Source organism: Heptranchias perlo, chromosome 32 (assembly GCF_035084215.1).
Source record: "Heptranchias perlo isolate sHepPer1 chromosome 32, sHepPer1.hap1, whole genome shotgun sequence".
Classification (NCBI taxonomy): domain Eukaryota; kingdom Metazoa; phylum Chordata; class Chondrichthyes; order Hexanchiformes; family Hexanchidae; genus Heptranchias; species Heptranchias perlo.
Window position 1 is genome coordinate 1408051 of NC_090356.1, and position 26508 is coordinate 1434558.

A 26508-nucleotide genomic window follows, 5' to 3' on the forward strand; every position below is an offset into this window, starting at 1 on the left:
TAATCTAATTGTGATATTTACAGTTATATATTTACAGTTATCCAACCCCTTGTGTAGACAAAATTAAAGATTGCAATTCTAAGAACTAAATTAATTTTTGTAAATGGTTTTTAAATACAATCTATCGAGAACAACCAGTCAGTCCCTGTGATGGGACTTTCCTGCTGCCCCCTGTCCATTTAAACGGGATCCTGAATCCTCAAATACAAGCTGAGCCAATCACAAAGTCAGCACATGTTGCAAGCTGGTGTTGTGGACTCTGCCTTGGGCCTGTTCCCAGGGAGACTGTAACAGGATATTTTCCAGCATTCTATCTGGTGAAGTTTGAAGACTTCAGCTTCCAGTGGCTGCTGAACGAGAAGCAAAATGACTAAGTTTTAAAGAGACAGGCCCTGAAAAACCTTTGCCCATTCGCCAATCCTGACCCCATTGGAGTAACCCACCCAACAGACCCGATGGAGAGTCCCAGCCTGGGCCTGGTCCAGGACCCAGTGTATCAGGAACCATTCTAGCAAATCTCCTCTGCACCCTCTCTGAAGCCCTCGCATCCTTCTTAAAGTGTGGTGCCCAGAACTGGACACAATAATCCAGCTGAGGCCTAACCAGTGTTTTGTAAAGGTTTAGCATAACTTCCTTGTTTTTGTACTCAATGCCTCCATTAATAAAGCCCAGGATCCCATGTGCGTGTTAACAGCTTTCTCAACTTGTCGTGCCACCTCCAAAGAGTAAGTCTGTGAAGGCCTTCTTGCTGTGTATTTCTGTTAGGTTCTGTGTCTGTGTGCCCCTGTTTATGGGCACACTCTGCGATGTCCCAGCCCCCACTGCCTGGGCACCTCCTGTCTGTTTCCAGAGTCAGTTAGAAGTGATTGTTACACATGGCCAAGGTTGGAGATAATCCAGTGCTCCTGCTCTCTCCCACTCTGTAAACATTACTCATCCTCGCACTCTTTCTAAATCTCTTCCTGTTTCGAGCTTCTCTCTAATTCCCTATTAGCTGGAGATTGTTCCTGCCCCTCCCCCAGCACTGGCTCTGTGATTGGTGGTTGAGTGGGTTGATGTGTTGGAGGTCAGTTTGATGATGCCCAAACAGCAGTTTTATTTACTGCAGAGCCCGAGCACAGTCCATAGGGAACGGTCACTTCCAGCACAGCCTGTGCCAACTCACCCACCACAGAGGCCGTCTGCCCTCCTGTGCCACGGCAGCAAACGGGGGGTACAGTTACCGTCAGTGCCCCCTGGGTTAGGGGGAGAGAGAGCACCCGGTCATGACCCAGTGACCCAGCTGGAAAGTAAGTGTATGTTTGAAGGAGGGATTTGAAAACCAAGAACTTCCTGTTGTTGCCACAGGGTCCGTTTTGGCCAGGAATGTATCGACACGGTCCTGTCCACCCCGGACCAGAGCTTCATCCGACAGGGAGGAAGACCATGAGAATGGGATGGATGGAAAGAGGTAAAAGGTGGTGAGGAATCTGTCCAGGATCAGGGTGGTCTGCTGAAGGGGATCGGTCCAGTTTTACCTAAAGACCAGTGACTTAAATCTGAGGCTTCGCCTGAAACCATTTGTTTTATTCCAAGCAATACCGTTAGAACATTGAGCACAGACTGTGAAGGGTATTGGTCAGAACGGCCCAGACACCGAGCGAATCCCGTCAGCTCCCTCTGTGACAGGATTGACCCGCCCGCACAGACCACACCGACCACACCGTCCGCACTGACCACACCGTCCGCACAGACCACACCGTCCGCACAGACCACACCGTCCGCACTGACCACACCGTCCGCACTGACCACACTGACCACACTGACCACACCGACCACACCGTCCGCACTGACCACACCGACCACACCGTCCGCACTGACCACACCGTCCGCACTGACCACACCGTCCGCACTGACCACACCGTCCGCACTGACCACACCGTCCGCACAGACCACACCGACCACACCGTCCGCACTGACCACACCGTCCGCACTGACCACACCGTCCGCACAGACCACACCGTCCGCACTGACCGCACCGTCCGCACTGACCACACCGTCCGCACTGACCACACCGTCCGCACTGACCACACTGACCACACCGTCCGCACTGACCACACTGACCACACCGACCACACTGACCACACCGTCCGCACTGACCACACTGACCACACCGTCCGCACAGACCACACCGTCCGCACTGACCACACTGACCACACCGTCCGCACAGACCACACCGTCCGCACTGACCACACTGACCACACGGTCCGCACTGACCACACTGACCACACCGTCCGCACTGACCACACTGACCACACCGACCACACTGACCACACCGTCCGCACTGACCACACTGACCACACCGTCCGCACAGACCACACCGTCCGCACTGACCACACTGACCACACGGTCCGCACTGACCACACTGACCACACCGACCACACTGACCACACCGTCCGCACTGACCACACTGACCACACCGTCCGCACTGACCACACTGACCACACCGACCACACTGACCACACCGTCCGCACTGACCACACTGACCACACCGACCACACTGACCACACTGACCACACTGACCACACCGACCACACTGACCACACCGACCACACTGACCACACCGTCCGCACAGACCACACCGTCCGCACTGACCACACTGACCACACCGTCCGCACAGACCACACCGTCCGCACTGACCACACTGACCACACGGTCCGCACTGACCACACTGACCACACCGTCCGCACTGACCACACTGACCACACCGTCCGCACTGACCACACTGACCACACGGTCCGCACCGACCACACCGTCCGCACTGACCACACTGACCACACCGTCCGCACTGACCACACTGACCACACGGTCCGCACCGACCACACCGTCCGCACTGACCACACTGACCACACCGTCCGCACTGACCACACTGACCACACGGTCCGCACCGACCACACCGTCCGCACTGACCACACTGACCACACCGTCCGCACAGACCACACCGACCACACCGTCCGCACCGACCGCACTGACCACAGTGACCACACCGTCCGCACCGACCACACCGTCCGCACCGTCCGCACTGACCACACTGACCACACCGTCCGCACCGTCCGCACTGACCACACTGACCACACCGTCCGCACCGTCCGCACTGACCACACTGACCACACCGTCCGCACCGTCCGCACTGACCACACTGACCACACCGTCCGCACCGTCCGCACCGTCCGCACCGTCCGCACTGACCACACCGTCCGCACCGTCCGCACTGACCACACCGTCCGCACCGTCCGCACCGTCCGCACCGACCACACTGACCACACCGTCCGCACCGTCCGCACCGTCCGCACCGTCCGCACTGACCACACCGTCCGCACCGTCCGCACTGACCACACCGTCCGCACCGTCCGCACCGTCCGCACTGACCACACTGACCCCACCGCCCCCACCGCCCCCACTCCGTGTTTCTGTTCACAGTCCGCACTGGTCCTAACCGTGACTGAGAGCTTTTACCCCCTGCCCAGCCCACGAGCCCAGGTCCCAGTAACACCGAGGGGCAGAACCACTCACTCCCCTCACCTCCTGGGCCCGCGAGGGAGGGGTGTGGGAGGTCGCACGGAGTGACAGGAAATCGTTTCCCGTTCGAGATTCCTCACACGCAAACTCCCTAACCTCGAACGGCTCATCTGGAACTGAGGTTGAGGGGAGAGTGTGTGGGGGTGTGTCAGTGTGTCTGGGTGGGGGTGTGTGGGTAGATCGGTGTCACAGTGTGTAGGTGGGTCTGTTGTCAGGGAGTCTGGGGGTTGGCTGTCAGGGAGTGTGGGTGGGTCAGTGTCGGGGGGTCGTGGGCGGGTCAGCGTCATGGAGTGTGGGCAGGTCCGTGTCGGGGGGTCGTGGGCGGGTCAGCGTCGGGGGGTCGTGGGCGGGTCAGCGTCGGGGGGCGTGGGCGGGTCAGCGTCGGGGGGCGTGGGCGGGTCAGCGTCGGGGGGCGTGGGCGGGTCAGCGTCGGGGGGCGTGGGCGGGTCAGCGTCGGGGGGCGTGGGTGGGTCTGCGTCGGGGGGCGTGGGTGGGTCTGCGTCGGGGGGGTGTGGGCGGGTCTGCGTCGGGGGGCGTGGGCGGGTCAGTGTCGGGGGCGTGGGCGGGTCTGCGTCGGGGGGCGTGGGCGGGTCAGCGTCGGGGGGCGTGGGCGGGTCAGTGTCGGGGGGCGTGGGCGGGTCAGTGTCGGGGGGCGTGGGTGGGTCTGCGTCGGGGGGCGTGGGTGGGTCTGCGTCGGGGGGGTGTGGGCGGGTCTGCGTCGGGGGGCGTGGGTGGGTCTGCGTCGGGGGGCGTGGGTGGGTCTGCGTCGGGGGGCGTGGGTGGGTCTGCGTCGGGGGGGTGTGGGCGGGTCAGTGTCGGGGGGCGTGGGTGGGTCTGCGTCGGGGGGCGTGGGCGGGTCAGTGTCGGGGGGCGTGGGTGGGTCTGCGTCGGGGGGGTGTGGGCGGGTCAGTGTCGGGGGGCGTGGGTGGGTCTGCGTCGGGGGGCGTGGGTGGGTCTGCGTCGGGGGGGTGTGGGCGGGTCTGCGTCGGGGGGCGTGGGCGGGTCAGTGTCGGGGGGCGTGGGCGGGTCAGTGTCGGGGGGCGTGGGTGGGGGCGATGTGGTGAATTTATGGTAAACCTGTTCTCACGGATTTCCCTTGTCCCACAGCGATCAGAGGAATTCTGCACTGAAGTTGAACAAGAAGAAAACTCGTCGTCGACACACAGATGTGAGAGTCACCCTCACATTTATTGTGTTTAATGTCACGTGACAAATTCCACCTGGACCCCCCCAAATCTCTTCCCCCAGACCCCTCAAACTCCCCCCACACCTCCCTAATCTCTCCCCCGATCTCCTCACCCCGATCTCCTCACCCCACCTCCCACGGACCTCCCAACCTCTCTCTTCACTCCCCAGACCCACCCAAACTCCCACCACTCCCCCCTCCCAGACCACCTAATTTCTCTTCCCCCCCCCCCCCACCCGAACGCTCCCCCCAAACTCACCCTGCCCCTCCCCAATCACAGTGTAGCATAGGTTAGATACAGAGTAAAGCTCCCTCTATAAGGACACCTCGAGAATTTTCAGTTAATCAGGGAGAGCCAGCATGGATTTGTGAAAGGTCGGTCGTGCCTGACAAACCTGATTGAATTTTTTGAAGAGGTGACTAAAGTAGTGGACAGGGGAATGTCAATGGATGTTATTTATATGGACTTCCAGAAGGCATTTGATAAGGTCCCACATAAGAGACTGTTAGCTAAGATAGAAGCCCATGGAATCGAGGGAAAAGTACGGACTTGGTTAGGAAGTTGGCTGAGCGAAAGGCGACAGAGAGTAGGGATAATGGGTAGGTACTCACATTGGCAGGATGTGACTAGTGGAGTCCCGCTGGGATCTGTCTTGGGGCCTCAATTATTCACAATATTTATTAATGACTTAGAATAAGGCATAGAAAGTCTCATATCTAAGTTTGCCGATGACACAAAGATTGGTGGCATTGTAAGCAGTGTAGATGAAAACATAAAATTACAAAGCGATATTGATAGATTAGGTGAATGGGCAAAACTGTGGCAAATGGAATTCAATGTAGACAAATGTGAGGTCATCCACTTTGGATCAAAAAAGGATAGAACAGGGTACTTTCTAAATGGTAAAAAGTTTAAAACAGTGGATGTCCAAAGGGACTTAGGGGTTCAGGTACATAGATCATTGAAGTGTCATGAACAGGTGCAGAAAATAATCAATAAGGCTAATGGAATGCAGGCCTTTATATCTAGAGAACTGAAGTACAAGGGGACAGAAGTTATGCTGCAGCTATACAAAACCCTGGTTAGATCGCACCTGGAGTACTATGAGCAGTTCTGGGCACCGCACCTTCGGAAGGACATATTGGCCTTGGAGGGAGTGCAGTGCAGGTTTACTAGAATGATACCCGGACTTCAAGGGTTAAGTTACGAGGAGAGATTACACAAATTGGGGTTGTTTTCCCTAGAGTTTCGAAGGTTAAGGGGTGATCTGATCGAAGTTTATAAGATATTAAGGGGAACAGATAGGGTGGATAGAGAGAAACTATTTCCGCTGGTTGGGGATTCTAGGAGTAGGGGGCACAGTCTAAAAATTAGAGCCAGACCTTTCAGGAGTGAGATTAGAAAACATTTCTACACACAAAGGGTGGTAGAAGTTTGGAATTCTCTTCCACAAATGGCAATTGATACTAGCTCAATTGCTAAATTTAAATCTGAGATAGAAAGCTTTTTGACAACCAAAGGTATTAAGGGATACGGGCCAAAGGCAGGTATATGGAGTTAGATCACAGATCAGCCATGATCTTATCAAATGGCGGAGCAGGCACGAGGGGCTGAATGGCCTCCTCCTGTTCCTATGTTCCTACACTGTCCCATCAAACACTCCCAGGGCAGGTACAGCACAGGTTAGATACAGAGTAAAGCTCCCTCTACACTGTCCCATCAAACACTCCCAGGTCAGGTACAGCACGGGTTAGATACAGAGTAAAGCTCCCTCTACACTGTCCCATCAAACACTCCCAGGTCAGGTACAGCACGGGTTAGATACAGAGTAAAGCTCCCTCTACACTGTCCCATCAAACACTCCCAGGGCAGGTACTGAGTTTCCCACATTGGTCCTGAATTGACAATGTAGCCGTGTTGTCTGACTGATGTTTGGTTGAGGTGTCAGTGCTGTGTTGATGTATGCTGGATTGAATGGACATTGGCCTGTCAGTTCTGGACAGACTCTAAGGCCTGTAGCAGAGGTGATTTGTGAGCTAACAGACTCCTGGTCTTACACATTATCTGTTGAGACTGGGAATGCGGATGGTTGTGATATTATTGAGGGGGAGCAGTCTGCAGTGCGATTCTGTGCCCTGTGCTTGTGTCTGGTGCCCCTCTGTGCTGCTGGGGACGACCTCAGGTCCTGTCCTCCTGTGTCACTCACTGGTGCTAAATCTTTCTCCTGGTTCCGCAGGATCCCAGTAAGGAGTGTTTCACTCTGAAGTTTGATTTGAATGTCAACATTGAGACAGAGATCATCCCTGCAATGAGGAAAAAGACACTGGGGTAAGTCTGAGAGACTCTCACTGTCTCCCTTATATCCACCACCTCCTGCACCAGGCCACCCTGAGAGTGCTGACTCTCACTGGGTCCCTCTGGTATAGTCACACAGTACAGGCAGCACTCCAGCTATTGGACTACAGGGGTCATCACAGCCCTGCTCGCACCTGATGTCCACACACTCGCAGTAATCCAGGCCGGGGATGGAATTGGGGAATCACCCTGCTCGTCCTGTGTGATTCAGGCAATAAACCCGAGTTCAGCGCACTCGCACACTTGATGCTTTGCTCGAATGGATGAATTTATATCCATTCTCCCTGTGACCCTCCTTCCACTGTGCACAGAACAGCTGATCAGGCATAAGTGAGGGAGACGAGCACTGGAGAGAGCAAGGACGCTACAGATTCTAACTGAGTGTCAGAGCCCCAGTGTCCCCGGGCCCCGCCCCAGTGTCCTCGGGGCCCTCCCCCAGTGTCCCTGCGTCACTCCCCGGGGCCCCCCCCCAGTGTCCCCTCGGCCCTCCCCGGGGCCCCACCCCAGTGTCCCCTCGGCCCTCCCCGGGGGCCCCACCCCAATGTCCCCACGTCCCTCCCCGGGGCCCCGCCCCAGTGTCCCCTCGGCCCTCCCCGGGGCCCCGCCCCAGTGTCCCCTCGGCCCTCCCCGGGGCCCCGCCCCAGTGTCCCCTCGGCCCTCCCCGGGGCCCCGCCCCAGTGTCCCCTCGGCCCTCCCCGGGGCCCCCCCCAGTGTCCCCTCGGCCCTCCCCGGGGCCCCCCCCCCAGTGTCCCCTCGGCCCTCCCCGGGGCCCCGCCCGAGTGTCCCCTCGGCCCTCCCCGGGGCCCCGCCCCAGTGTCCCCTCGGCCCTCCCCGGGGCCCCGCCCCAGTGTCCCCGGGGCCCCGCCCCAGTGTCCCCGGGGCCCCGCCCCAGTGTCCCCAGTGTAAATAGAATAGGTTGTGTCGATCTGACCGAGTGTGAAATACACCCCGATCCTGAGCTCCCTGTGAATGGAGCAATGTTGCAGCATTTTCCGTACGTTCCTGAGGTGTGTGTTTTTCTTGCACAGGGAGGCACTGCTGCCAGTGTTCGAGAGGAAAGGCATTGAGTTCAATCAGGTGGAAGTTTTCTTGGATCATTCCTACACTCCGCTGCCCCTCAACTTCGAGGCCTATCGGTTTGGGGGGCATTACCTGAAAGTGAAAGGTAGGTGGCCAAGAGGGGCTGGAGATACCCCTGTCTGGGAGTGTGCACTCTCTCCCCATACCCCTGTCTGGGAGTGTGCACTCTCTCCCCATTCCCCTGTCTGGGAGTGTGCACTCTCTCCCCATACCCCTGTCTGGGAGTGTGCACTCTCTCCCCATTCCCCTGTCTGGGAGTGTGCACTCTCTCCATTCCCCTGTCTGGGAGTGTGCACTCTCTCCCCATTCCCCTGTCTGGGAGTGTGCACTCTCCCCATTCCCCTGTCTGGGAGTGTGCACTCTCTCTCCATTCCCCTGTCTGGGAGTGTGCACTCTCTCCCCATTCCCCTGTCTGGGAGTGTGCACTCTCTCCATTCCCCTGTCTGGGAGTGTGCACTCTCTCTCCATTCCCCTGTCTGGGAGTGTGCACTCTCTCTCCATTCCCCTGTCTGGGAGTGTGCACTCTCTCCCCATTCCCCTGTCTGGGAGTGTGCACTCTCTCCCCATTCCCCTGTCTGGGAGTGTGCACTCTCTCCCCATTCCCCTGTCTGGGAGTGTGCACTCTCTCCCCATTCCCCTGTCTGGGAGTGTGCACTCTCTCCATTCCCCTGTCTGGGAGTGTGCACTCTCTCCCCATTCCCCTGTCTGGGAGTGTGCACTCTCTCCCCGTTCCCCTGTCTGGGAGTGTGCACTCTCTCTCCATTCCCCTGTCTGGGAGTGTGCACTCTCTCCATTCCCCTGTCTGGGAGTGTGCACTCTCTCTCCATTCCCCTGTCTGGGAGTGTGCACTCTCTCCATTCCCCTGTCTGGGAGTGTGCACTCTCTCCCCGTTCCCCTGTCTGGGAGTGTGCACTCTCTCCCCATTCCCCTGTCTGGGAGTGTGCACTCTCCCCATTCCCCTGTCTGGGAGTGTGCACTCTCTCTCCATTCCCCTGTCTGGGAGTGTGCACTCTCTCCCCATTCCCCTGTCTGGGAGTGTGCACTCTCCCCATTCCCCTGTCTGGGAGTGTGCACTCTCTCCCCATTCCCCTGTCTGGGAGTGTGCACTCTCCCCATTCCCCTGTCTGGGAGTGTGCACTCTCTCCCCGTTCCCCTGTCTGGGAGTGTGCACTCTCTCCCCATTCCCCTGTCTGGGAGTGTGCACTCTCTCCATTCCCCTGTCTGGGAGTGTGCACTCTCTCCCCATCGCCCTGTCTGGGAGTGTGCACTCTCTCTCCATTCCCCTGTCTGGGAGTGTGCACTCTCTCTCCATTCCCCTGTCTGGGAGTGTGCACTCTCTCCCCATTGCCCTGTCTGGGAGTGTGCACTCTCTCCATTCCCCTGTCTGGGAGTGTGCAATCTCTCCCCATTCCCCTGTCTGGGAGTGTGCACTCTCTCCCCATCCCCCTGTCTGGGAGTGTGCACTCTCTCTCCATTCCCCTGTCTGGGAGTGTGCACTCTCTCCCCATTCCCCTGTCTGGGAGTGTGCACTCTCTCCCCATTCCCCTGTCTGGGAGTGTGTACTCTCTCCCCATTCCCCTGTCTGGGAGTGTGCACTCTCTCCCCATTCCCCTGTCTGGGAGTGTGCACTCTCTTCCCGTTCCCCTGTCTGGGAGTGTGCACTCTCTCCCCATACCCCTGTCTGGGTTCACAAGCTGACCCCCTGGGTGGCAGACAGAGTTGACGGGTTATGACTGCTCATAATTAGGGGGTTAGAATACAAAAGGGAGGAAGTTATGTTGCAATTTATATAAATCTCTGGTCAGACCCCATCTGGAGACTGCATTCAGTTCTGGACACCGCACCTCAGGGAGGATATATTGGCCTTGGAGGGGGTGCAGCGCAGATTCACCAGAATGATACCGGGGCCGAAAGGGTTAAATTATGAGGACATAGACTTGGCTTGTGTTTCCTTGAGTTTCGAAGATTAAGGGGTGATCGAATCGAGGTGTTTAAGATGATTAAAGGATTTGATAGGGTCGATCGAGAGAAACTATTTCCTCTGGTGGGGGGAGTCCAGGACAAGGGGGCAGAACCTTAAGATTAGAGCCAGGCCGTTCAGGGGTGATGTCAGGAAGCACTTCACACAAAGGGGAGTGGGAATCTGGAACTCTCTCCCCCCAAAAAGCTGTTGGGGCTGGGGGTCAATTGAAAATTCTGAAACTGAGATTGATGGATTTTTGTTGGGTCAGGGGATTAAGGGTTACGGAACCAAGGCGGGTAAATGGAGTTAAGATACAGATCAGCCATGATCTCACTGAATGGTGGAACAGGCTCGAGGGGCTGAATGGCCTCCTCCTGTTCCTATGTTCCTTCCTATGCTGATAGCACAGCTGATTCCTGCACTGCTCGGTACAGCACTAAACCACAGTGAGCTTTGATCCCTGGTCTGTGCTGAGTTCACTTCTCTCTAGCGCTGGCGATGGGTGAGGGGCCGCGATGGGCCTCAGCACCGCTTGATAGAGGGAGGGGGAGCACCTGCCTCCTGATCTCTGAGCAGGGACCCCGGCTGGAAAATTAACAAACTGGATTGAGAAGTGGTTTTAGAAAGAGGAAAGGGAAGATGATGAGTGACCAGAACTCTGTCATGGGGAAGTGACTTGTAGAGCTATCGAGAATCTGATCCAGGTTCTGTGCTATTCACATTGTGAGACAGGACACGGAGCAGCGAACTCTGGGAACAAGCTCAGACTGACACCAATCATCACGGCTGTTATAACAACACCCTGCATTTATATAGCGCCTTTAACATAGTGAAATGTCCCAAGGCGCTTCACAGGAGTGATTATCAAACAAAATTTGACACCGAGCCACATAAGGAGATATTAGGACAGGTGACCAAAAGCTTGGTCAAAGAGGTAGGTTTTAAGAAATGACTTAGAGGGGAGAGAGGCGGAGAGGTTTAGGGAGGGAATTCCAGAGCTCAGGGCCTAGACAGCTGAGTGCACGGCCGCCAATGGTGGAGTGATTAAAATTGGGGATGGACAAGAGGCCAGAATTGGAGGAGCACAGAGATCTCGGAGGGTTGTAGGGCTGGAGGAGGTTACAGAGATAGGGAGGGGTGAGACCATGGAGGGATTTGAAAACAAGGATGAGAATTTTAAATTTGAGGCGTTCCCGGACCAGGGGCCAATGTAGGTCAGCGAGCACAGGGGGTGATGGGAGAATGGGACTTGGTGCGAGATGGGATATGGGCAGTAGAGTTTTGGATGAGCTGAAGTTTATGGAAGGTGGAAGATGGGAGGCCGGCCAGGAGAGTGTTGGAATAATCAGGGGCGGAGACGGGCAATGTTACGGAGCTGGAGGGAGGCGGTCTTGGTGATGGAGTGGATATGTGGTCAGAAGCTCATCTCAGGGTCAGATAGGACACCAAGGTTGCGCCTGGTTCAGCCTCAGACAGTGGCCGAGGAGAGGGATGGAGTCGGTGGCCGAGGAGAGGGATGGAGTCGGTGGCCGAGGAGAGGGATGGAGTCGGTGGCCGAGGAGAGGGATGGAGTCGGTGGCCGAGGAGAGGGATGGAGTCGGTGGTCAGGGAACGGAGTTTGCAACAGGGACCAAAGACAGTGGCTTCGATCTTCCCAATATTTAATTCGAGGAAATTTCTGCTCATCCAGTACTGGATGTCAGACAAGCAGTGTGACAAATATTCATGGCAGGTACAGCACGGGTAAGATGCTGAGTAAATGAGCTGGGAGATCAAGGTGTTGGGAAGGTGGGGTGAGGTGATGGAAGGTTTTTCAAATGTGAAAGAGAACCAGATGTTCACTGGTTGGTTGTGGACAATGAGTAAGTTTTCTGCTGAGGGTGGAAGTGCAGCTCTTAAAGGGTTAAACCCAGGCTGGACTGAGTCCGAGTCGTTGAGAAACTGACCAGCCCTGTCAGTCCCTGGATACACCCTGGATACAGCTCCGGGGCTGGGTGATAACCCCAGGGTCAGCGAATGCCAGCCTGTCTCAGCAGAGTCTGAGAAATTCCACAGGAAGAATCAACAATAAATACTAGGATTAGCAGTCAGTGAGACAGAGAGCCAGACAGAGAGTGAGGAAAGAGCGAGATGGAGGAGTGGGGGAGAGAGACAGGAGAGCAGAGGAGAGAGAGACAAGGGAGCAGGGGAGAAAGAGAGAGAGAGTGAGTGAGGAAGAGAGAGAGGGGACTGGAGCAAGGGAGAGATGGGGACTGGGGAGAGACAGGAGAGGAGCGAAGTGAGACAGTGAAGAAGAGATGGGAGAGTAGGGAAATGGGGAGTAAGGGAGAGAGTTGGGGAAGAGAACAAAACAGACAGTGTCACACCGAGGGAAAGGCTCACACACAGACACACACACAGACACACACAGACACACACACACAGACAGACACACACACACACAGACACACACACAGACACACACACACACACAGACAGACACACAGACACACACACACACACAGACACACACACAGACAGACACACACACACACAGACACACACACAGACACAGACACACACACAGACACACACACACACACACACAGACACACACACACACAGACAGACACACACACAGACACACACACACACAGACAGACACACACACACAGACACACACACACACACAGACAGACACACACACACAGACACACACACACAGACAGACACACGCACACACACACAGACACAGACACACACACACACACACACACACACACACATACGTACGTTGGGAGATGGTCCCTTAATCTGCAGAATGAGACAGACTCCTTCACACATTCTCCCGCATAAATTAAGTTGACACTTTCAGTAACTGCTCCAGCGCCCTGTGCCCGCGCCCTTGCCCTGTGCCCTGTGCCCGCCCCTCGCCCTGTGCCCTCACCCCTCGCCCTGTGCCCTCGCCCCTCGTCCTGTGCCCTTGCACCTCGCCATGTGCCCGCGCCCTCGCCCTGTGCCCGCGCCCTCACCCCTCGCCCTGTGCCCGCCCCTCGCCCTGTGCCCGCGCCCTCACCCCTCGCCCTGTGCCTGCCCCTCTCCCTGTGCCCGTGCCCTCACCCCTCGCCCTGTGCCTGCCCCTCGCCCTGTGCCTGCCCCTCACCCTGTGCCCGCCCCTCGCCCTGTGCCCACTCCCTCACCCCTCGCCCTGTGCCCGCGCCCTCAACCCGCGCCCTCACCCCTTGCCCTGTGCCCGCCCCTTGCCCTGTGCCCGCCCCTTGCCCTGTGCCCACTCCCTCAACCCTCGCCCTGTGCCCATGCCCTCACCCCTCGCCCTGTGCCTGCCCCTCGCCCTGTGCCCGCCCCTCGCCCTGTGCCCGCGCCCTCAACCCTCGCCCTGTGCCCGCGCCCTCAATCCTCGCCCTGTGCCCGCGCCCTCGCCCTGTGCCCGCGCCCTCGCCCCTCGCCCTCAATCCTCGCCATGTGCCCGTGCCCTCACCCCTCGCCCTGTGCCCGTGCCCTCGCCCCTCGCCCTGTGCCCGCGCCCTCGCCCCTCACCCTGTGCCCGCGCCCTCGCCCCTCACCCTGTGCCCGCGCCCTCGCCCCTCACCCTGTGCCCGCGCCCTCGCCCCTCACCCTGTGCCCGCGCCCTCGCCCCTCCACCTACCACGAGGTTCATCGTTTGAAACTGTTTGAATTGTGCAGTGTTCACCTTCCATGACCTCAGGATGTCCCAAAGTTCTTCACAGCCAATGAGGCACCTCTCTGCCTCTCCTCCTTTAAGACCCTCCTTAAAATCCATTTTTCTGACCAGGTTTTTGGTCACCCCTCCTAATGTCTCCTCCTTTGGCTCGAGTTGATTTTTATACGATTATATGAAGCGCCTTGGGATGTTTTTGCTATGTTAAAGGTGCTATATAAATGCAAGTTGTTGTATATAAATGCAAGTTGTTGTATATAAATGCAAGTTGTTGCAGCGTAGTCACTGTTGTAATGTAGGAAACACAACAGCCAATTTGTGCACAGCAAGATCCCACAAACAGCAATGAGATAAATAACCCCAATAATCTGGTTGAGGGATAAATATTGGCCCAGGACACCGGGGCACCGGGGAGAACTCCCCTGCTCCTCTTCGAATAGTGGCCATGGGATCTTTTACATCCACCTAAGAGGGCAGACAGGGCCTCAGTTTAATGTCTCATCTGAAGGACGGCACCTCCGACAGTGCAGCGCTCCCTCAGTACTGACCCTCCGACAGTGCAGCGCTCCCTCGGTACTGACCCTCCGACAGTGCGGCGCTCCCTCAGTACTGACCCTCCGACAGTGCAGCGCTCCCTCGGTACTGACCCTCCGACAGTGCAGCGCTCCCTCGGTACTGCACTGGGAGTGTTGGCCTGGATTTTGTGCTCAAGTCTCTGGAGTGGGGCTTGAACCCATGACCTTCTGAGTCAGAGGGCAGAGTGATGTCACTGAGCCATGTCTGACACATTCTGAGAGCCCAGAAAATAGAGCCACAGGTGAGCAGAGGGCTGGTACCATCTCATTAGCATACAGGTGATGTATAGCCACTCCCTCTCACTGTGTGAGCCAGGTGTCCAGAGACAGTAAACAGGCGGGTCAGTGAAATACTCCGTGATTCTATGCCCCTGGATCAGGAGGTGAGTGGCTGGAAGGGTCCGTGAGATACTGTTGGACAGGTCTGGACCCTTTCGGTGTTCAGACCTGAGAAGGGTCCAGAGGCCACATGTTTATCTGTCCTCTCCCCTCACAGAGACTAACTGACCTGCTGAGTGTTTCCAGCATTTTCTGTGTTCATTTCTTGTTTTTATGCCTGGTTTATTTTTATTCTAGAGATGCAGTGGGGACCGCAGGGGCTGGGTGGGATGGGGGTTAATTTACATTTGGTGATAGAACTTTCAGACAGATTGATCACTAAAAAGAGTGAGCAGATTCACGTTTAACCATGTAGGGGGTTTATTGTCAATATTGAGATTCTTTAATATGGGGGTTAGTGAGCAACCAGAGTGAGCAGCTCCTATTCACACTGGCACGCCGAGCGTATCTGCAGGCCGAGCGTATCTGCAGGCCGAGCGTATCTGCAGGCCGAGCGTATCTGCGCGCCGAGCGTATCTGCGCGCCGAGCCGAGCGTATCTGCACGCCGAGCGTATCTGCAGGCCGAGCGTATCTGCGCGCCGAGCCGAGCGTATCTGCGCGCCGAGCCGAGCGTATCTGCACGCCGAGCCGAGCGTATCTGCACGCCGAGCGTATCTGCAGGCCGAGCGTATCTGCGCGCCGAGCCGAGCGTATCTGCACGCCGAGCCGAGCGTATCTGCGCGCCGAGCGTATCTGCACGCCGAGCCGAGCGTATCTGCACGCCGAGCCGAGCGTATCTGCAGGCCGAGCGTATCTGCGCGCCGAGCGTATCTGCACGCCGAGCCGAGCGTATCTGCACGCCGAGCCGAGCGTATCTGCAGGCCGAGCGTATCTGCGCGCCGAGCGTATCTGCACAGCCACTGCTGCGTACCTGGAGCCTCGATCCCATTCCACTTCCCGACTCATACTGAACGGTCTGTCCCACTGCGGTGATCCTGGAAGATGCTGCCTGTTAAACCAGGAGTATGATAGAGCGGGAAAGCCAGATTAGTGTGTTTAGCATCGAGTGTGTACCGGAGTGCGATTGGCATCGAGTGTGTACCGGAGTGCGATTGGCATCGAGTGTGTACCGGAGTGCGATTGGCATCGAGTGTGTATCGAGGGTGGTTAGCATTGACTGTGAACCAAGTGTGATTGGCGTCGAGTGTGTACCGGGTATGATTGGCATTGAGTGTGTACCGGAATGCGATTGGCCTCGAGTGTGCACTGGGCGTGATTGGCATGAGTGTGTACCAGAGTGTGATTGGCATCGAATGTGCACCGGGCATGTTTGGTATCAAGTGTGTACGGAGGGTGATTGGCATCAAGTGTGCACTGGGTGTAATTAGCATCAAGTGTGCACTGGGTGTAATTAGCATCAAGTGTGCACTGGGTGTAATTGGCCTTGAGTGTGTACCGGAGTGTGATTGGCATCGAATGTGCATTGGGCATGATTGGCATCGAGTGTGTACAGAGGGTGATTAGCATCAAGTGTGTACCGGACTGTGATTGGCATCGAGTGTGTACAGGAGTGTGATTGGCTTCGAGTGTGTACTGGAGTGTGATTGGCCTTGAGTGTGCACTGGAGTGTGATAGGCATTGAGTGTGTACCGGAGAGTGATTGGCATTGAGTGTGTACGGAGGGTGATTGGCATCAAGTGTGCACTGGGTGTAATTGGCATCAAGTGTGCACTGGATGTAATTGGCATCAAGTGTGCGCTGGGTGCAATTGGCCTCGTGTGTGTACCGGAGTGTGATTGGCATCGAGTGTGTACAGAGGGTGATTGGCATCAAGTGTGCACTGGGTGTGATTGGCATCAAGTGTGTACCAAAGTGTGATTGGCATCAAGTGTGTACCGGAGTGTGATTGGCATCGAGTGTGAACCGGAATGTGATTGGCATCGAGTGTGTACCAGAATGTGATTGGCATTGAGTGTGTACTGTAGTGTGATTGGCACGAGTGTGCACTGGGTGTAATTGGCATGAGTATGTACCAGAGTGTGATTGGCATCGAATGTGCACTGGGTGTAATTGGCATCGAGTGTGCACCAGGTGTGATTGGCATCGAGTGTGTACTGGGGTGTGATTGGCATCGAGTGTGTACTGGGTGTGATTTGCATCGAGTGTGTACTGGGTGTGATTGGCATCGAGTGTGTACTGGGTGTGATTTGCATCGAGTGTGTACTGGGTGTGATTGGCATCAAGTGTGTACCGGGGTGTGATTGGCATCGAGTGTGTACTGGGTGTGATTGGCATCGAGTGTGTACCGGGGTGTGATTGTCACGGTGACAGATGTGAGATGGCAGAGATTTGGATTGTGCCATGGCCCAGTTAGGACTTCAATCAGTCGCTGACCCCAGGGTAATTCTGTGTCAGATGCTGATGATTTCAGCTCTACTGGAGAGAGGCTGCTTCTTCTCGGGTCGATGGGGATGGGGATGGGGGTCGATACGGTGCAGCCTGTGGGTGTGTTTGTACCGATCTCTGCTCTGATCTGTTTCCGGCCTGCGTGTGACGAGAGGGAACGCTCTCTCTGGCTCCAGCTCGAATCACATTCTTTGCTTCCTCTCCGCAGCTAAACCTGGCAGTGAGCTGAAGGTGGAACAAGCCCTTAAGGAATTCAAATCATTGAGTTTACCCATCATGAGGCAATCGTCCGCCAGCCCCGCGTTCATCTGCACCCCAGTGCCTGACCGGTTGGAGCAGCCTCTGCAGGGGCGAGACAGTGCGGACATGGGGGTGAGATACACTGTCTCTTTAAGGATTGCTGCGAATGGCCCGTGTGTTTGTGATCAGATTGTTACAGGTCACCGATCGCTGAAATGACAGAGGCTTAAATGGAAAGACCGCGATCACCAGCTGGTTAAAGGGAGCGATCCCCGGACTGTGCCGATTAAAGGGAGCGATCCCCGGACTGTGCCGGTTAAAGGGAGCGATCCCCGGACTGTGCCGGTTAAAGGGAGCGATCCCCGGACTGTGCCGGTTAAAGGGAGCGATCCCCGGACTGTGCCGGTTAAAGGGAGCGATCCCCGGACTGTGCCGGTTAAAGGGAGCGATCCCCGGACTGTGCCGGTTAAAGGGAGCGATCCCCGGACTGTGCCGGTTAAAGGGAGCGATCCCCGGACTGTGCCGGTTAAAGGGAGCGATCCCCGGACTGTGCCGGTTAAAGGGAGCGATCCCCGGACTGTGCCAATTAAAGGGAGCGATCCCCGGTCAGCGGATCTCACCAGGTGGGAGTAAAGGCTGCAGTTAACCTCAGTGGCCCTGGGTTCGGGAGGGAAAGGAATGAACCCGGGGTTCCAGCACACAATGTGCGGTCATCAGCTGAGAACAGGACCCCACTGCCCTGTGAAAACTCGCAGTCAAATATCCTGCTGACACTCATAGTCTCATTGGGAGAGAGGGGGAGCTGGTGGTTTCAGGGTGCGAGAACTGGTGTGGAGCCCCCTCACCCTCAGGGTGGCACAGTGTCGAGGGACGGGTCACAAAGCAGCAGCCTCTCTCTCCCTCTCACTCTCTCTGTCTATCACTCTCTCTGCCTATCACTCTCACTCTGTCTGTCACTCTGTCTGTCTGTCTCTCTCTCTCTGTCTATGTCTTGCTCTCTTTCTGTGTCTCTCTCTGTCTCTGTGTGTGTCTCTCTCTGTCTCTGTCTCTTTCTGTCTGTCTCTGTCTCTTTCTCTTTCTGTCTGTCTCTGTCTCTTTCTGTCTCTCTCTCTCTCTGCCTGTCTGTGTGTGTGTGTCTCTCTCTCTGTATGACACTCTCTTTCTGTCTCTCTTTCTCTCTGTCTGTCTCTGTCTCTCTCTCACTCTCCCTCTCTCTGTCTGTCTCCCTCTCTCTGTCTATCACTCTCTCTCTGTCTATCACTCTCTCTCTGTCTATCACTCTCTGTCTGTGTCTCTCTCTGTCTCACTCACTCTGTCTGTCTCCCTCTCTCTGTCTGTCTCTCTCTCTGTCTGTCTCTCTCTGTCTGTCTCTCTCTCTCTGTCTGTCTGTCTCTCTCTTTCTGTCACTCTCTCTGTCACTCTCTCTCTATCACTCTCTCTCTGTCTATCACTCTCTTTCTGTCACTCTCTGTCTGTGTCTCTCTCTGTCTCACTCACTCTGTCTGTCTGTCTGTCTCTCTCTCTCTCTGTCTGTCTCTCTCTCTCTGTCTGTCACTCTCTCTCTCTCTCTCTGTCTGTCACTCTCTATCTGTCACTCTCTCTCTCTCTGTCTGTCTCTCTGTGTCTCTCTGTATGTCACTCTCTCTGTCTGTCTCTCTGTCTCTTTCTCTCCCTCTCTGAGGTCATGATGTAATATTATTTCGTACTTTCACTGAAGTGAAACTAACTTTGGGTCCATTCTCCAGAATCACTCCCCTCTGGAATGTGCCACTAATCCTGCAAATGAATTCAGCCAATCCCAACTGGGAATCGTTAATCCTGCTGTGGGAATGACTGTCCCGTCACACCCGGGACTCCCGCCCGTCACACCCGGGACCCCCGCCCGTCACACCCGGGACCCCCGCCCGTCACACCCGGGACCCCCGCCTGTCACACCCGGGACCCCCTCCCGTCACACCCGGGACCCCCGCCCGTCACACCCGGGACCCCGCCCGTCACACCCGGGACCCCCCTCCCGTCACACCCGGGACCCCCGCCCGTCACACCCGGGACCCCCGCCCGTCACACCCGGGACCCCCGCCCGTCACACCCGGGACCCCCGCCCGTCACACCCGGGACCCCCTCCCGTCACACCCGGAGCATGACACTCTGTGCTGTGCCAGGTATCAGGCCCTGTAACCGGAGGAGACCCTTGCCTGAGATCAGCATGAGGTATAAACTCATCGAGTCCCTGGAAGTCTCCTCAGAGGGTCTCGGCCCAGTAGCAGAGGGGCTGGTCATTCCACACCAGCCTGGCCCTGGATAAAAAGGCTCTGTGTCTCGCTGTGGTTTCAGATTCTGGCTGTTGTTTATTATTTGGGGAGGGTCCAGAGTTTTTACTCATTCTTGGCTTTCCCACTTGTTCCCCCTCCCCCTCCCCTCCCTCCCCTCCCTCTCCCCCCTCCCCTCCCTCTCCCCCCTCCCCTCCCTCTCCCCTTCCCTCCCTCCCCTCCCTCTCCTCTCCACCTCCCTCTCCTCTCCACCCCTCCCTCCTCTCCTCTCCCCTCCCCCCTCTCCCATCCCTTCCCCCCTCCTCCTCTCCCATCCCTTCCCCCCTCCTCCTCTCCCCTCCCCCCTCTCCCATCCCTTCCTCCCTCCTCTCCCCTCCCCCCTCTCCCATCCCTTCCCCCCTCCTCCCCTTTCCCCCGGTCTGGGTTCCACACTCTTCTCACTCTCCGCTACCTCACCCAAGTCGCCATTTTTCAAGTGTGAGCTCAGACTTTGGATTGTTTGTCCAATAATATAACAGGACACCTTCAACCTTCAACCTTGATCCAATCTCCATATTTGGTGCTGAGTTTCAGGCGGATTTGTATCCTGCACAACAGCAGGAAAGTTAGGCTCTTGAAGGGTTAACAGTGAGCACAGCTTTAAACAGCTTGCAGGATTAGACGGGCACTCGTAGGGTTAACAGAGGCCGAGGCTGCCAGGGATTCCTGGGTGATTCCAGTGATGGTTAGTGCCCACAACGACCCTCATTATCCACGACTGATTAACTGGTCGTGCAAATCACACCTCACTCACCAAACAAAGGTGAGTGCCCGGTGTCCCCTGGGGTGGGGTGTGTGCGTGTATTTAGGAGAGGGAAGGGGCTGTCCGGATCTGCCATTCACCAGCTGCCATGTTTAACTTGCATTCCCAAACGCGACACAAACATTCCCACCCACCAACTCCCGACGTTCCTCCGACAGCAGCTCACCTTGTGCCAGCGGTCAGTCACGGCCTGAGCCCCCGGCCAGCGGTCAGTCACGGCCCGAGCCAGCGGACTGCGGTCAGTCACGGCCCGAGCCAGCGGACTGCGGTCAGTCACGGCCCGAGCCAGCGGACTGCGGTCAGTCACGGCCCGAGCCCCCGGCCAGCGGTCAGTCACGGCCCGAGCCAGCGGACTGCGGTCAGTCACGGCCCGAGCCAGCGGACTGCGGTCAGTCACGGCCCGAGCCAGCGGACTGCGGTCAGTCACGGCCCGAGCCAGCGGACTGCGGTCAGTCACGGCCCGAGCCCCCGGCCAGCGGTCAGTCACGGCCCGAGCCCCCGGCCAGCAGTTAGTCATTCAAGAAGGGAGTGAGACAGAAAGCAGGTAACTATAGACCAGTTAGCCGAACATCTGTCATTGGGAAAATGCTAGAATCCATTATTAAGGAAGTAGTAGCAGGACATTTGGAGACTCATAATACAATCAAGGAGAGTCAACGTGGTTTTATGAAGGGGAAATCGTGTCTGACAAATCTATTGGAGTTCTTTGAGGAAGTAACGGGCAGGGTGGATAAAGGGGAACCAATGGATGCAGTGTATTTGGATTTCCAAAAGACATTCGATAAGGTGCCACATAAAAGATTACTGCACAAGATCAGAGCTCCTGGTGTTGGGGGTAACATACTGGCATGGATAGAGGATTGGCTAACTAACAGAAAACAAAGAGTCGGGATAAAAGGGTCATTTTCAAAATGGCATTCTGTAACTAGTGGGGTGCCGCAGGGCTCAGTGCTGGGGGCCTCAACTATTTACAATATATATCAATGACTTGGATGAAGGAACAGAATGTCTTGTGGCCAAATTTGCTGATGATACAAAGATAGGTGGAAAAGCAAGTTGTGATGAGGACACAAAGTGTCTGCAAAGGGATATTGACAGGTTAAGCGAATGGGCAAAAATTTAGCAGATGGAATATAATGTGGGAAAATGTGAAGTCATCCACTTTGGGAGGAAAAATAAAAAAGCAAACTATTATTTGAATGGAGAAATACTACAAAATGCTGCGGTACAGAGGGATCTGGGTGTCCTCGTACATGAAACACAAAAAGTCAACATACAGGTGCAGCAGGTAATCCGGAAGGCAAACGGAATATTGGCCTTTATTTCTCGGGGGATGGAGTATAAAAGCAGGGAAGTCATGCTGCAACTGTACAGGGTGCTGGTGAGACCACACCTGGAGTACTGCGTACAGTTCTGGTGCCCTTATTTAAGGAAGGACATACTTGCATTGGAGGCAGTTCAGAGAAGGTTCACTCGGTTGATTCCGGGTATGGAAGGGTTGTCTTATGAGGAAAGGTTGAACAGGTTGGGTCTATACTCATTGGAGTTTAGAAGAATGAGAGGAGATCTTATTGAAACATACAAGATTCTGAGGGGACTCCATAGGGTCGATGCTGAGAGGATGTTACCCCTCATGGGGGAATCTAAAACTAGGGGGCATAGTCTCAGAATAAGGGGTCGCCCGTTTAAGACGGAAATGAGGAGGAATTTCTTCTCCAGAGGGTCGTGAATCTTTGGAATTGTTTACCCCAAAAAAGCTGTGGAGGCCGAGTCATTGAATACATTCAAGGCTGAGTTAGACAAATTTTTGATCAGCGAGGGAGTCAAAGGATATGGGGAAAGGGCGGAAAGTGGAGTTGAGGTAAAAATCAGATCAGCCATGATCTAATTGAATGGCAGAGCAGGCTCGAGGGGCCGAATGGCCTACTCCTGCTCCTATCTCTTATGGTCTCTTATGGTCTTATGGTCACAGTCTGAGCCAGCGGACTGTGGTCAGTCATGGCCTGAGCCAGCGGTCAGTCACAGCCCGAGCCCCCGGCCAGCGGTCAGTCACGGCCCGAGCCCCTGGCCAGACACAGTCCGAGCCCCCGGCCAGCGGTCAGTCACGGCCCGAGCCCCCGGCCAGCGGTCAGTCACGGCCCGAGCCCCCGGCCAGCGGTCAGTCACGGCCCGAGCCCCCGGCCAGCGGTCAGTCACGGCCCGAGCCCCCGGCCTGCGGTCAGTCACGGCCCGAGCCCCCGGCCAGCGGTCAGTCACGGCCCGAGCCCCCGGCCAGCGGTCAGTCACGGCCCGAGCCCCCGGCCAGCGGTCAGTCACGGCCCGAGCCCCCGGCCTGCGGTCAGTCACGGCCCGAGCCCCCGGCCAGCGGTCAGTCACGGCCCGAGCCCCCGGCCAGCGGTCAGTCACGGCCCGAGCCCCCGGCCAGCGGTCAGTCACGGCCCGAGCCCCCGGCCAGCGGTCAGTCACGGCCCGAGCCCCCGGCCAGCGGTCAGTCACGGCCCGAGCCCCCGGCCAGCGGGCAGACAGTGGAGCTGGTCCTACGCGGCCTGGTGACAGCACTGGTTCAGCAATGCCATGCCAAGTCTGAGTCTTTAACCGCACGGAAGCTGCCAACCAGGTTGGAGGAGAATTCACTTGGTCCAACGTCCAGCCATAAAACCTCAGCAAAAGCGTGAGGGATCGGCAAAGGAGATCAGGTAAAGAAAACTCTGCTCTTCCTGAGGAGCACAGGTGGGGAGCGCCTGGTGTGTGGGATACAAGGACCAGCCAGACTCCAGTCCTGAGGTGGAGTGTGTGCAAGGTGATACCTGTCTATACTGATTAATAAACCAATGGGACAGGCTCCCTGGGGAGACAGTGGGAGCAGTTAGTGTCGATTCATTCAAACACAAATCTGATCGATTTCTTTCAGAAGGTAACATTTTGGGAGACAGTATATGAGTAATTTGAGACATGACGTGGTGAGTGTGACAGGCTCGGGAGGAACAGGTGACTTTGGACCTGATTCCCAAAGCTCTCCCCCACTGGGAGTTTCCTCACCTCATGTCTGGGTCTGTTGGAGACTGATTGATGGAGATTGATCGCTGTGATCAGTCAACAATCCATTATCGTTGTATCAGCGACTACCCGGATGGTGGAAGGTGAACTAGATGGACCGCGGACTATTATCGTCCAGCAATTCCTATATTGGTAAAGACGCTTTGCTCCTGTGCCTCTCTGTCTTATTCAATCTTTGTACCTGGCGACTTCCCGGTTAAGATTTCCCCAGGCTGCGTCACTCAGCTTGTTCCTGTGTCACTCGGGTGTGAAGCACTTCCAGCAACTGCTGGCCACCAGTCGACGGGACATGGGGCCGCTCTTCACAGCTGACAGAGTCCGTGCCCATTGCATGATTCCTGGCTGCGCATTTCCCACTCATTGGGTTGATGAGATCTGATTCTACGTGTGTGACACTCGCACACCCAGTTGTTGTGTAAATCTGTGCATTGTCCAGCATCAGTTCAGCCTGTACACACTGAGGCTTTGAAATCTCCCAACCGTACAATGACCGTGCACCGGCCTTATGCTGACGGTGCACTGGCCGTACACTGGCAGTACACGAGCCATAGTACACTGACCATGCACTGGCCGTACACTGGCAGTACACGAGCCATAGTACACTGACCATGCACTGGCCGTACACTGGCAGTACACAAGCCGTACACTGACCATGCACTGGCCGTGCACTGACGATGCACTGGCCGTGCACTGACGATGCACTGGCCGTACACTGAGATTTATTTCTGTGACCTTCCCAGAGTCTGGTTACCATGAAGCAGCATCTAAAAGGTGAAGAGAATTAACCTTTGTGCTGTTTCTCTGGCATTTTCCCTGAGCTGGAATTGTTCATGTTGGACTTACATTTCAGCACTGCGCTGGGATTAACCCCTGAAACACCACTGTCAGAATAAGTCAGCTTTCTCCCCCCTGACCTGAAGGTGCAGACCCCTCGCCGGTGGACCGGCCCCTCGCCGGTGGACTGGCCCCTCGCCGTTGTCTCGGTGCTGGGGGCAGGGGACTGGGTGAGGGGTGAGGGGTCGGGGCTGGGTGAGGGGTCGGGGCTGGGTGAGGGTGAGGGGTCGGGGCTGGGTGAGGGTGAGGGGTCGGGGCAGGGTGAGGGTGAGGGGTCGGGGCTGGGTGAGGGTGAGGGGTCGGGGCTGGGTGAGGGTGAGGGGTCGGGGCAGGGGGCTGGGTGAGGGGCCTCGGAGCCATGTGCCCACTTACTCCCAGGGAGATCATCGTGGGTCGTACCCTCACAATCACTCAGTAAGAATATCAGCCTTGGTCTAAACTCGTATCAGGGCCTGAGCCCAGAGCAGCGGGGAGTACGGCCAGTCTGAGAGAGGCTGGTGGTTCGATGAGAAATGAGTCACACTGTTTTTCCTGGATCTCAGTAGCTGGTCCTGTCTGCTTTCATTGATTAGATTAACAGAACCAATTGACTTTCGTTGTCCCTGATCTCCCAGTACAAGTACAGGCGGTGAACTGATAACCTTGGGCTTGTTAACTGTGTGACTACAGGGCTTGGCGAGGACAACAATTGCGATCAAACAGTGACCGTTGATCTTGGAGCTGGGACAGGGTGGGCCAGGGTGAGCCAGGGTGAGCCAGGGTGGGCCAGGGTGGGCCAGGGTGGGCCAGGGTGAGCCAGAGTGAGCCAGGGTGGGCCAGGGTGAGCCAGGGTGAGCCAGGGTGAGCCAGGGTGGGCCAGGGTGAGCCAGGGTGGGCCAGGGTGAGCCAGGGTGGGCCAGGGTGGGCCAGGGTGAGCCAGGGTGGGCCAGGGTGAGCCAGGGTGGGACAGGGTGAGCCAGGGTGGGCCAGGGTGAGCCAGGGTGAGCCAGGGTGGGCCAGGGTGAGCCAGGGTGAGCCAGGGTGGGCCAGGGTGGGACAGGGTGGGCCAGGGTGGGACAGGGTGGGCCAGGGTGAGCCAGGGTGGGCCAGGGTGGGACAGGGTGAGCCAGGGTGGGCCAGGCTGTGGTCTCGCAGGTTCCTGAGTTTGCTTCTCCAGACACTGTTTGATTCACCGATCTACATTGTGTGTAATTTGGGTTGGCTTTGAGCCTGAGTTAATGAACACGGCGCTGCACTGAACTCAGAGCCGAACACAACTCCCAGCCTGGGGATAAACCGGCCCTTCACTCTGTCACTGCCTCAAATGTTTATACCTCAGCGAGTCAATCAACGAGCCCATTTCACTAACCGACAGGCACGGCTCAGCCCGCCCACTCCCGCCCGGGCCCCGCCCCACTCCCGGGCCCCGCCCACTCCCGGGCCCCGCCCACTCCCGGGTCCCGCCCGGGCCCCGCCCACTCCCGGGTCCCGCCCGGGCCCCGCCCACTCCCGCCCGGGCCCCGCCCACTCCCGCCCGGGTCCCGCCCGGGCCCCGCCCACTCCCGGGTCCCGCCCGGGCCCCGCCCACTCCCGGGTCCCGCCCGGGCCCCGTCCACTCCCGCCCGGGCCCCGCCCACTCCCGGGTCCCGCCCGGGCCCCGCCCACTCCCGGGTCCCGCCCGGGCCCCGCCCACTCCCGCCCGGGCCCCGCCCACTCCCGGGTCCCGCCCGGGCCCCGCCCACTCCCGCCCACTCCCGGGCCCCGCCCACTCCCGGGCCCCGCCCACTCCCGCCCAGGCCCCGCCCATTTCCTGGATAGTGATCCAGAGTGTGAACCCTGGCACATTGACCTTTCCCTAACCCAGGGCCCCGAGGGCATTGTAGCACCAATCACTGCCCCGACTGCGATCAGCTCAGCACCAACCAAGGGGGAACCTGGAATTACCCCAAACTGTACCGAACAGAAAGGCTGTGTATTAATTCTGTGCCTGATCAGGTCTCCTCGCAATCAATTACTTTCAAGTGCACTCACTGTTGTGATGTATGTTTCATACCGGGTCAGGACGGGGATTTACTGAGGGAGCCATTGAATATGCATGTTCCTCGCCTGAAGGTGCGGAATCCCCTCCCCTCCATCTCCCCTCCCCCTCCCCTCCCCTCCCCTCCACTCCATCTCCCTGCTGTAAGGTGGGGGAAGAGGGAGAG

General features: G+C 57.1%; 1 protein-coding gene across 1 annotated transcript in view; it reads left to right on the top strand.

Moving 5' to 3' along the window:
* Positions 1–26508, top strand: part of LOC137300779 (pleckstrin homology domain-containing family G member 5-like) — a 97158-nt gene that overhangs the window by 49523 nt on the left and 21127 nt on the right. Inside the window, exons 4-11 of the mRNA XM_067970040.1 lie at positions 1348–1450; positions 4666–4726; positions 6982–7073; positions 8129–8265; positions 17331–17494; positions 20641–20978; positions 22407–23105; positions 23693–23807. Of these exons, the coding sequence (XP_067826141.1) occupies positions 1348–1450; positions 4666–4726; positions 6982–7073; positions 8129–8265; positions 17331–17494; positions 20641–20978; positions 22407–23105; positions 23693–23807 (1709 nt within the window). The remainder of the gene's footprint in view (positions 1–1347; positions 1451–4665; positions 4727–6981; positions 7074–8128; positions 8266–17330; positions 17495–20640; positions 20979–22406; positions 23106–23692; positions 23808–26508) is intronic.